The sequence below is a fragment of the Castor canadensis genome, chromosome 6 (assembly GCF_047511655.1).
Source record: "Castor canadensis chromosome 6, mCasCan1.hap1v2, whole genome shotgun sequence".
NCBI lineage: Eukaryota > Metazoa > Chordata > Mammalia > Rodentia > Castoridae > Castor > Castor canadensis.
This window is the reverse complement of record NC_133391.1, coordinates 47,832,790-47,845,809: the sequence shown is the minus strand read 5'-3', so window position 1 is coordinate 47,845,809 and position 13,020 is coordinate 47,832,790. Positions and strand designations below refer to the sequence as shown.

Sequence of the window (13,020 nt, the reverse complement as noted above, 5' to 3'; positions counted from 1 at the left end):
AAGGCCATAAGAATTTCTGCTCAGAAATCTGTTGTTGCTCTAATGAGTTTTTTGTTTTGTTTTGTTGGCCATACTGGGATTTGAACTCAGGGCCTCATGCTTGCAAGGCAGGCACTCTACCACTTAAGCCACTCCACCAGCCCTTTTATGGGTTGGGTATTTTTTGCGATAGGGTCTTGTGAACTGCTTGCCTTGTCTGGCTTCAAACAATGATCCTTCTGATCTCTGGTCCTGAATAGCTAGGATTACAGTTGTAAACCACTGGCACCTGGCTGTGAGCGGGCACTTCTCTCAAAGCTTTCAATATTCTTTCATTTTAACATACTCTTACTATTTCAATTAAGTGACATGAGAACCAGGCATGGTGGCTCATGCCCATAAACTTAGCTACTTGGCAGACTGAAATCAGGAGTTTAGAAAGTGGAATATTGTATTAAGGCTACTCCTCAATCAACTAATGAACACTCTTCATTCCACTTGATCATTTTCTCCACCTCCCTGTGGTTGCTATGGATGCTCTGTCCTATTCTCCATCTAAGGAATTCTCCCAGAAAAGGCTCAGAGGCCAACTGTGCAGCCTCCAACTGTGCAGCTTATTAATACAAATGCATCTGCTAGGATTCTAATAATTATGGGCCAATGCCATCAGGCTCTATTGTCTCCCACCAGGGGATCCAAGTCTGAAAAGATACATTGTTTCCTCTGTCCAGGATACCACAGGGAGACCAACACTGAAATTACAGGAATGGCAAAATCCTTTACACCACCACATATTTACAAGAATAAAACCTTTAAATGATAACTCAGAGATAGGATGTAGAAGCTACCCTTGCTGAGACATCAAAGGCCACAGGAAAGTTTATATCTTAATTTTGAAACAAATATAAGAGATTTCAAAACAAACCAAAATGAAAACAAAATCAGTACGTACATTTTTATGCTCTCTAGGACTCAGACCTTAGTCCCTTGTTGAGTTGCTGGTGTAATCTCTAGAAGCAAGGATCAATTTAATCATCTAATATCAAATTTCACATTCTTTTTTTTATTTTAATTAGTATTATGCTTTAAATTTTCTTACATATTTCTAACAAGCAACAGACAATTCTTTACAAAATTTAAAAGCTGGAGTATGTAATTTATATATACCCTTTCAAACAGTGGTTCTACCCAGTACTACTTAGAAACAGTCAGTGACACAAGTTTTTCACCAATCTTATCACAGACATTTCATGTATAACTATGCATTCCTGCGTAAGTTGCATTTTTCCACAGTGATCAGACTATATGCGTTATTTTGCACCTTGGGTTTTTTCACTCTATGATATATGCTCATCCATTATCAATTTTTTATTACACAAATAGTATTCTAACATTGCATATAGTAAAATTTATATTATCAATCTTATGTAAATGATATTTAAGTAATTTTCTTTTTGTCATTAAAACCAACATATCAATGGACCCTTTGTGTGTGTGACATTGTAAATACAAATTTCCTAAAATTAGATATGATGTACAACATGGTATACCAAAGTATCTGTGTATTTCTTCTGTTTATTGTAGGATTCGGACTGATAGCCTCTAGTAACCATATTTAAAACTTTGATAAATGAGAACAAAATGCATGCAACATCAAAAATAAGCCTAAGCATATATCCACACTCTATAATCTCCATAAAAGGAAACTAATCCTTTTTAAAAGCGAGTTCATGCCTTTTTTCAATCTGACAAAGAGATATATAAGGAAGAGACAATATTGAAGACAGCTCATAGCCAAATTTGTCCAAGGTTTGTGCAATCCAGACATTTTTTGTTATATCAATCATATTTTTCAAATGTGTTATCTCTACATTCATCTCCACAGATTTCTTTCCAAAATCTTCATCAAAAAAATCCTTCTGGAGCTAAAAAATAAATAAATAAAAGATGGAAATGAAGTAAATTTTTAAAACTACATTCTTTTAAGTTACACTTTATATTTAAGGACTTTATCAAACTATTTTTATTTTATATCTGAAAACGTTTTCTCAGTCACTATAGGATAATGACATCAAAGAATATCATCTGAGTCCTACTTAGAATTGTGAGGAAGCATAGTTTAAGCTTTACTAATATCCTCCTTAGCATTTTCTACTGTACTAACTGACATATTAGAGCAAATTCTTGACATTATTTCCAAAAAAGCAATTGGTCTGATTCCATAGATCTTGGTCCCACCTGATGAGCAGGGCCACTATATTATACACATAATGGGAATTTATTAGCTGACAGAGAAATTGGTTCTCACGTAACTTCCAGATGGACAATGAGGGAATTCCTCTGCTGCCATGTGCTATAGTCAGGTTCCACACCTGGAGACAACTACAGTAAGTTTAGGTGGTGTCACTTCTCTGTGTTTTTAAGTCTGGAAATTTCTGATAGTTTATGTGAGCATGGATACCCCTCCAGTCTTTGGTAGTACATCTCCTGATAACATGGGTCTTGGTAATGCAAACAAGTTGCTATTCATATTGACTGTACATGTTTGGAAAATCTGTTTAATAAGGCCCTCAAGAAATCATCTAAAAATCTCCCAAACAGCAGCTCAAACCCTGTCTATATTCAGCAACAACCTGTAGGAGCCATAGATGACCTGAACTCTACCAGAGTTAAAACATGGAGCAAAACTCAAAGACATCTTGAAAAAAGAAACATGACCCAAGCTCTTAATGAATCACAACCAACAAATGATAATGGTGCTTCCTTGTACAATTTGGGTGTATACTTCCCCACCCCATCTTGGAGTGCCAGGACTACTAGGTACTCTTAAGCCATGGAGATCTACCTTCAGCTTATGCTGCAACATCATATTCTGCTCTCTCAGGAGCCATTCTCTCTTCCCCTGAAGCTTCCTTCTTAGTTGGGCCATGTGTTCCTTGAAAGTTCTCTCTTCAGCCTCCATGTATTGCTGCTGCTCCTTCTGTTTCTGTCTTAGCAGCTCCTGTTTCTTATCAGCTACTTCCTTCTTGGCCCGCTCGGCTGCTCCAAGAAGGGTTTAAAAAGAGAAGGGAGTAATGGGTGAAGACTAATGTCCTTCCTGAGCTAAAAGATCAAACCACATCTGAAAGAGAAGGCAGGAATTCACCCAGCTCCATACCAAGACCACATTTCAGAAGGTGATGGAAAAGGCCCTGCCTGTATGGCTTTGTACAACCACAACTCCACATTGTTTTCTGGTTTGTTTGGTTTTTTTTTTTCATTTTCAGCAGCATGGGAATTCCACAGAAGGAGAGGAAGCTCCCATGTGGGGCAGGTGTTCCTGTCAGATCTCTCAGAAGGCATTTCAGAAGCCTACCTATTCCACTATAAGCTAAGCCCTGCTCCAAACCTGCTACTGCCTTCTCCTCATCGGTAAGAGTTGTATCTGCCTGCAGGATGGACATCTCTTTTGCAACCTGGAATTTCAGGAACTTCTGGAAGACTTCTTGTGCCTGTAGAACCAAAAAGGAGCAAAGAATTTAGATTTCTATTGGGAGGACCAGGTCTGGTGTGTGTGTGTGTGTGTGTGTGTGTGTGTGTGTGTGTGTGTGTGTGTGTGTGTGTGTGTGTGTATACTTTTGCTTCATGATTAAACTTCTACAAGGACATCCTACAGAGTAGACCAGCTCCTCTGTGTGACCAGAGACCTTCTTATCTCCTGCTTCCTCTCCCTCTGGTTCCTCTGCCACCTGCTGTAGTTCCAACCTGTCACCATTACATGATGCTTTCATATTTGCCTTCCAATGTGAAATGCTACCTCTAATGTATGCTGCAGCTTTCTCCTGCTTGGCTGGCTGTAACTTTAGGCAAGTTATTTAATCTACCTGGGCCTCTCAGTTCAGATTGTAAAATGTCCATAATAAGGGTATGTATTACCCTTATATGTTATTTGGAGGAATAAATTAAAGGGTTTAGGAAAAGAGCCATATCTATGGGTGATGACAGGCTTATATATATTAGATGTACTATTATTGTGTTTATTAATACCACATATGTGCCACATTTTTCTCAGATTCATCAGTGTCATCACTCGATATTCAATTGTCTGCTTAGTGCTCTCTCTCTCTCTCTCTCTCTCTCTCTCAGCCTTGACCGCTAAGACTCTGACTAGACCTTGCACATTACCAACTCATGGAACATTGCAAGTCCACATCTTTTTGGGTAAAGAAATGAGTAATTTTTGTCTGTTTATCCTGAATATCTGAAATCTCTATTCTTCTTTAGAAATTAACATTTCTAGTCTCAGGAATAAATATTAAATACAAGCATTAAAGCTAAATGTGTCACGTTGTCCTCATGCTGGAGACCCCTTTGACTCTATCCTCTAAACTTCCCCCATTCTCCCTACTTCTCACCTTTACTCCTTTCCTGAACAGCTGCCAGTAGTCCTGTTCAATCTTTTCCATTGTTTCCATGTAGAGCTTGTGTCCTCCAGGAACAGAGAGAGTCCCTGCTGAAATATTTTTCTTTAGGGCCTTTGAAAGCCGATTCAGTTCGTGCTGACAGTACGTATAGGATGGCCCTTCTATCATTAGCAAGAAATCCATCTTCTTATCCATTATGACTTCCTGCAAGCAAGATGTATGAAGATGATGTCACCAGAAGCAAAGTACAGAGGAGATAAAATTCCAAAAGTCCTGGTAGAAAATTAACCTGACTATATTTCACCTGAGAAAAGCATTCTAGTATAGTAAAACATGGGATGAATCAGGAATGGTGAGACAGCTTATTTAGAACCATTAAAAACTCTCTGAAAGCCAATGGAAAAATTTCTTAACCTTCTTGGACCTCATGATCTTCATCTGTGAGATAGCATGATTGCAATCCATAATCTCTATGCTTTGTTGTATCTATACCACCTTGTAATTTTATCTTCAATCATACAAAAATGAACAATAGAAGATGAACAACCTGGGATGAGGGTCTCATAAGAGAAACTGCTTCCTAGGAATGGGAAGGTATGCACAGAAACCATAAGCAGCTCAGAGTAATCTGGGTGGGCTAGAAATCCATAGAAATAGTCATTTCAATCCACAAGAAGAATTAAGAAGGATATCTATACTGATTTTATAAACAGCAGAGAGGGCTCCAGAAAAAATGTTTGAAGTTTAGAGTAGAACAGAGTAGAGTGTAGTCTTTTGGAACTGTATTCTTCACAAGAATCTAAAATGCATGGGGACAATAAGGGCACCTCTGGGCTTCATTCTTCAAGGAGAAGGGTCAGGAAAGATAATGATCTGGATAAACTACCACTAGTCTCTTCTGGAACTCCTGATTTTCATCCTTGAAGGACAGCTCCATGAAGGTCGCAATGGCTTCCCTCTCGCAGGCTGTGTGCATGTCCAGCAGCTCCTGAAGAGTGTCTGTGGAAAGCCTCACTCTCTGGACCATGTGGTTACAGTAGTGGTCGGCTGCCTTTTGCACAGCCAGTGAGTTTTCATGCTGGGTCAGGGTTGTCACAGCTTTCTCCAAACAGGTACAGTTCCACTGTTAATGGCATCCACATAGGTCTCCACCAGTGTCCTCAGCCCTGCACAAGTCAGAAACAGATATAAATATCAAGTTCTCACTCAACAAAATGTAAGGTTCTGAGACTATGCTTGTATAACCACATACACTGCAAGGGAAATGAATGTTAATGTCCCCCGAAATTCATAACCCTCAAGGTGGTAGAATTAGAGGGTGAAGCCTTTGTGAGGTCATCAGGTCTTATGATTGGGATTAATGTCCTTTCAGAAGACACCCATAGAGCTAACTTGCCCCTTCTGCTATATGAGTGAATAGCTAGGGATCAGCAGTCCACAACCTGGACCATAGTTCTCAACAGACTCAACCATACTGGCACCATGATCTTGAACTTTCCAGCCTCAAAACAATGAGAAATAAGTATTTGTGCTTCTAAGGTATCCAGTTTACAATGTTTTGTAATAACAGTCTCAAAGACTAAGACAAACAAATACATACTCCCACTATTTTCTCTATCAGCACCTACATTTTCACATTTACTCTTTATCCTATTGCTCTTGAGGGTACAGCATTAAATTATCTTAAATGCATGCTTTCATCTACAGAATCAGAATTATTCAAGAAAAATTATTATGCATTAACACAATTTTTAAAAACAATAAGTACACAAGTATACAGATAAAGCCAGCTCATCCAGATAATGCTGATTTTTAGTTATTAAGCTTTAAACGGATTTTCAGGGACTCATCAGCTAATATTTATTTTTTATTGGTTTTTCTCAGTCCGTTTTGAAAAATATAATAGAAATAAATTGAAAACAAAAAATATTATGTTTTAGGTCTCCTCCTGAGAAGACAATATATCTTGTTTCAGTCTGTTTTTGTTTTGTTCTAACAAAATACCTGAGTCTGGGTACTTTGTAAAGTAATAAGGATTATTTAGCTCATGATTCTGGAGGGTGACAGATCCAAATGGTGTGACAACAGTGCCTTGTTAAGGCCACCTGCTTGCATCACAACATGGCAAAGAAAAGGAAAGAAAAGCAGCCACATTTAGAAGGGGCCAAGCTCATGCAGTGGCCTTGCTTTGTAACAACGCATTCTCATAAGCATTCACTCACTCCAAGATCAGCATTAACCCCTTCCAAGGATGGGGCCACATGACATAATTAACTTTTCGTAGACCCCACCTTTTAAAGGTTTCCCCACCTTACTATGATTGTATTGGTGACAAAGCCTCAACAAGTAAACCTTTGAGGAACGAACAACATTCAAACCATGGGACTATTTTTACAGCCAGTTAGTGCTCTTCCATCAAACGTGGGGCTCTTCATATATGTGGTATCTCTTAATAGTAATGGCAATTGTGAGATACTGGAAAGGATTTTGTAAATCTCATGACATAAACACAATATTTCTCTTTGGGGTAGGAATCATTATAAATATACATTATTATATAGAGTAAAAAATACAACTGAAGAACATGTTCTAAAAGTAAATACATATTAGGCCACACAGAACTATGATTTCAAGAACTGAAGGGAAACTCACAATTTCCAGTGACCTGGATTCCTTCCCTGAGGGTCTTGGTCCTTCCATGCGTGAAGATGTAAGAACAGAAACTTCTTGATAGTTCTTGGAATTTAGAATCCAGTTGATTGTCTATCACATCCTACATATGAGCTAGGAGCTCCTCTGCATATTTTGGCTGGTCAAAGACAAAACACTTTTGTTTTGGAAAAATGCCTAATATACTCTCTGGACATGTTGGAATATTTAGCTCTGGGACTGTCACCTGAGTAGAAAGGAAAATAGAGTTATAGTGAGTACAGTCTTGGAACAAGGCAGCTCAAAAATTATATGACTGGAGATTTTTGTTCTTTGGAGTCTCCATTGTCATAGATCTCCTTTTATACTTTCATTCAATAGCTCAATGCAAATCCAACATACCAGTGATGTAACTCTGGAAATAAATTTTGGGAAACCTCTGTCCAGGTAAAGAAACTTATGACTGGTATCCATAGAACCAAGCATGATGCCTGGTTTATTACATGTTTATTGAGTGATTTAATTAATGGACAGTTAGTTTCTGGTCTATATCTATCAATACTGGAAGTCAAATATATAGGTCTGAATAAAGAAGAGATAAAAACAGGAATAATACAGAAACAACTAACATAGGAGAGATGCCACCTTGTTCAGTTAAGGAAAACTTTTGATTGTTAAAAACTTACACACTACAAATAGGATAACCTATTTTTGGTATAAACTCTGCAAACTAAATATGACCTCTTATTAATAAACTCATGAGTTTTATCAGGAACTCTCCCACACAAACTTAATACATTAAAATAATTTCATGATGTGGATATAAAAATAGAAAATCTTGAAGATACCAGAAATATTGAAAAAGTATAGACTGAAATTAGTTGTTTACTTCTATTCAGGGTATAAAAACACTTTGTAGATAATATAACTATACAATTACTAATATTCATATATACTTATGTGTACACTTCTTTGAGAAGAACAAGAAAAATTGAACAAAATAGGTTCTTTATTATGATTTTATGTCTAGCAATTACCTCTTTCAATGCTTTCTTCAACATATGAAGGGAGAAGCATGGTAAGAAACACATATGTCTGGTCTTTGGAAAAGTTTAGTGCCCACTGTAATCTGAATTTTAAGATACAAATTATAGTCACCACAAATTGGTTTTAAATAGTTTCTATATTCATTAAACCTTACTCTTCCTGATTGATCTTAAGTCTAGTCACTCTAACTTATCAAAAAAATCACAGCTCAGGTTCCAGTCATTACTTTGATAGGCTTTGATCTAGTCTCAAATACAAAAGCATCCTCAGAGATGATGGACAATGTTCAACAGCCATCAATCTGACCCAATCATGCTCTGATACCTGGAATCAATTTCAAGGCATTTTCCAGGTAATCATCTTCTGAGATGTGGTGACCATCTATCTCCAGCTCCTGAGTGAAATCCAGTACAGTCCAGATAAAATCTGGAAGAAAAGTTACAAACTCTGTGGCATCTTCTACTCCATCAGGACTTGGGGAGGACTTCACCCTTATTAGTTCTGTCAGCTCTGTCACATAACTAGGACTTGGCTAAGGAAAAAGAGCTACCAATGACAATTCCCACATTTCCCTCATGAAAAACAGCATAAACACTCTCTTTTGCCTTGAGACCTCTTTGTTCCACCAAGGGCAACTCAGCCACAGGGGGAGGAGAAATCCAATTTGGTCTCCATTCTCATAAATTTCTCAGTAAAACTGGAAAGGATACTGAAACTTCTCCAAGGCATCATTGTCAATGGTGCCTGTGCTGTTGTAGACAAAAGTGCTGCTCAACAGCATAGCCAGGGCAAAGATCCACAAGTCATTCTTAGGGTCACCCTAGAAAATATATTAGGACAAGTACCCATAAGTCTTTTCATTAGATATTAATTCAGTGCATTGTTCGATCATCATTTGTTACTCCAGATGGCACAGTGCTGGTACAAACCAAACACCTGGAAACAGAATTAAAGTCAAGTCTCACCTTGACCATTACATTGACATTTCTTATGACCTTAGTTTCTGCAGCAATGAAAAAATTCTAAGAATACTTTTCTCAAAGAGTCCTTCTTTTTCTGAATGGGATGAAATAATAGTATAGAAAAAAAATCAGAGGGTCTGATGAGCAATTAGTTGTTTAGTAGTAAGTGGTACCAAATGTTCACTTAACAATAAGGGGGCTATGTAATAATAAACTCCAGTAGCCACAACTGACTGTTCAAATCACATCTAAAAAAATTAAATATTTGGGTGTTACTAAAAAATGCTATTGACCTTGTTTATTAGGAAGCAGAAGTAGAAAAAATAGAGTGCCTGGTGAGCAATTAATTGTTCTGTAATTACAACATCACATGTTCATTCAACAATAAGAAGTCTGTCTTCATATATCATAAACTCTGTACTTGTCACCATTGAGCACTCGAACTAAATTTAATGAAACTAAATATTGATGAGGTAGTACTACACGTCACACACTTTGCTTAGTAATGGTGAAAAGAAGATAAACAGAACCACTATTAAATCAAGATGACTGTCTCATTTAGAAACTAAATGATGCAAAGGTGATAATATACTCAGAGTTTACATGTTACTAATAGATTCCAGCAGTAAAAATATTAGCCATTCCACTGAATAAAATGGTGAATTATAAAAAGAGAACAAAAGCTATGGGAGTTCAGAAATAAGTACACACACAGTCTGGAATTTTTATGGAAATTTTGTGCTGAGTGTGAAAAGATATATAAAGTGTGAACCTGAAGTAAGTAGAAAAATTTCAGAAGCCACATTAGCATTAGAACAAAATAAGCAAAGAATCATTAGATTTGACTGACAGAGTAGAGAATGGATGCAGATGTTGTAGCCCAAAAGCAAGCTCCCGTGTGTGATATTGAAGGGCCTTGAAGACAGGCAAAATTGTTGTTGCATTGCCTAAGTTATTGCAGACATTAGCACTCAGTTGTAGTAAAAATGTGATATGTTTTTGAAAACCCTTGAGAAAGTGAAGACCCTGAAATCTAAACATAGAATGTGAGAATTTGGAAAATGAAATGTCATTACTATATCATATTTCCCAAATTCTAATTACTTTAAAGAGTAACTGACTAGGATCAGAAAAAGTTGGTGTTAGGAAAAACAATAATAGATTTTGTTTGATTTTGGTGGTACTAGAGTTCGAACTCAGGGCCTTACACTTGCTGGGCAGGAGTTCTACCACATGAGCCACTCCACCAGCCATTTTTTGTGTGGGGTATTTTCAAGACAGGGTCTCATGATCTCATAAACTACTTTCCTGGGGCTGGCTGCAAACCACAATCCTCCTGATCGTTGCCTCCTGAGTGGTTAGGATTACAGGCATGAGCCACTGTTTCTGCTTAATAATGATAGATATTTGACACCAAGGCAATATCTCTCTTTGGTAAGTAGTTTAATAAGTAAGGCGAAATTTGTATTTCCTTATGGGCAGAATGGAGGCTTATAGAAATATAGTTATTGTGTCCAATTTAACCTCCACAAGTGGAAGAAATGAAGGGGAAGAGAGAAAAGAGAAACAGAGAAGTTGTTCATTTTATCCCAATTTTAAAGATAATCAGTCTAAACCCACATTAAAAAGCCTCCTGCCTGTCTCTTAGTCTGCTTTCCAGGAAACTCACCTTGATTACTCACACCAGAGCAGTGATCACATGGTGTTATAGCAGACCCATACACCTGGTCTCCTCACCTGGGCAGAAGACTTACAGAGAACAGGACCTTTATCTTCTACAGCCATATCTATGGTATTGGCCAGGAACCTAAGCTCAGCTTTTCAATAAAAGTTTATTAAGATGATTGAAATTATTCGCTTTAGTTCTTGGGGAAAAAAAAGGTTTTCCTAAACAACATTATATGATATGGTCTTCAAAGAGACTAAAGTAAGCCTCATTCCACACAGCTGAATTTCAAGAGGTCAGGAACAGATCACAGTAGTTAAATTACAAAGGATCATGAAAAGCTAAGAAAATCTAGAATAAAATGGATCTGAGGCTCTCTGACTTACCTTTTCCACATCACCGAAGCCTACAGCATCCAAAAGGATAAGTGTGTGGTTTGGCTTGGAAGGGTGAGGCATATACCACATCCAGATGCCCTTTGTTTCAGATTCCACTGTGGGGTCCAGAAGAAGAAAACCTGAAGAAAGACACTTATAATGACAGCGGATCATCTAAGGAAACCAGGGACTACAAAGTCAGAGTTGGATGACAAGTAGTGCAAGACAAAAAACAGTGCTTTCTCCATTTCAATGAGAATATCCAACTTTGTGTCATCTACCCACATCATATCCTTTGTTCTCAGCCTGTTTTGTTTTAAAGTTTGATTGAGCCATAATTGCTAATTCCATTTACACCACTGTAAGGATATCTGTATCCATGTCTGTGTGGCCTACAAGTGGCCTAAATGAGAGAAATGACATACTGCTCAAAAGGAAGCTTTGATTTGTAACATTCAATCATCCTGACTCCCAAAAGAGATTAAAGCAGTTGAACATACTGCAATTAGATCAAGATCTTCCAATCCTCTATGGAATAAAAGAAAGCAATTTAGTTATTAATTATTTATTAATTAACTGCTAAGGATCAAGTGTTCAAGGATCAGGAGATAGAGCAGCAATTAAATCAGAATGAAAAAGATGCCCTTTGGGGACAAAAGCATGTAAGTGCTAAGACTGTGATAATTTATAGACAGCTTATAGCCCTGCCAGACTTAGTCTGATCTTTATGAACAGAAATATCAGAAAGAGAGAATAGATTTTTTGAAATCATTGTAAATCACATCTAATGAAGAGATCTCAGCAGCTAAAACAAACTGAAATCATATCACATTTACACCAATTCCTTCCAAGTAGAAGGGAACAGAAGTTCTGAGCCCCCTGTCTGGGACCAGGGTAGAAATGTTGATGAGCAGCTAATGATGCTTTACATTCTCACATTCTGCCCTTGGGACTCAGTAACTTGGTCATTTTTCTTACTTTTTAAAAATATTCTCAATGCCAGACGCTCTTTACATTAAACTATATTTACACATAGTATAAGTCTTAGGTATCCTAGTCTATAAGGTATTCTGCAACACCAAGATGTGTTCCCTAATCAGGAATTTCATGAAAACTATCAAAACCACTAAAGATAACTCTGAGATAAAGACAGACATTCTGATTTGGTTTAATCTTATTCAAATAAAGGGCATTTATTGTGTGCCAAATATGTTTTAGCCAGTATTCTTATTGCTAAAAATTTGGAAGTAAAGAAGTCAGATAAGGTTTGTTACTCTATAGGTATATATTCTAATATAAGAAAACAAATAACAAGCAAGTAAAGATATAAATAATAAACCAGAAGCTTGAACACAGAAAGAAACAAGATTGCAAAGTTGTAAGTGAGAACTAGAATTCAATTTTTTGACCAAAGATTTAGAATCTCCCTTCAATGTGACACTGGAGATATGGGAAGTAACTCAGATAAAGCTGATGTCAAGAAAATGGGACCTCACTCACCAATATTTTCTCTTGCAAGACGGTTTACCAAGTAGGATTTTTCTTTATGATACAGTCCTACTATCGCCACAACCACCACAGGCTGATAAATCTTATGAAGAATCTTCAAGGCATAGTTGTTTATGGACAGATGCCCATTCCTATATTTCACCAGACACATGGGAGCCAATAGAAATGCAGTGGACTCACATGCCATGAGTCTTCTACAAGAGAAGAGGAGCCTCTCAGTAGAAATGATATCACAAATTTATTCCCAGCCTCAAGATTAATCAAATCTTGTTTATAATAGCAGAGGGCTGTTGTACTTTCCCTCTGGCACAAAATGTAGGATAACATTAGAGGACTTCATGGCACTTTCTCCATCATAATCTCTGATGCTGATAGTAATGAAATAATAGGTATTAACAGTCCAAAGTTTTACCTCCTTAATAAAAATA

At 37.2% G+C, this 13,020-nt stretch overlaps 1 protein-coding gene across 1 annotated transcript; it reads right to left on the bottom strand.

The window, feature by feature from the left end:
- Positions 1-1,685: 1,685 nt before the first annotated feature.
- Positions 1,686-12,749, bottom strand: LOC109674584 (guanylate-binding protein 6-like). The gene is given in 12 exon segments (XM_074077855.1): positions 1,686-1,904; positions 2,825-3,018; positions 3,368-3,470; positions 4,374-4,586; positions 5,269-5,495; positions 5,498-5,548; positions 7,035-7,228; positions 7,230-7,278; positions 8,403-8,599; positions 8,789-8,898; positions 11,093-11,223; positions 12,584-12,749. Coding segments are annotated over 12 exon segments (1,848 nt in total). The 5' UTR covers positions 12,744-12,749.
- Between the last annotated feature and the right edge of the window lie 271 nt (positions 12,750-13,020).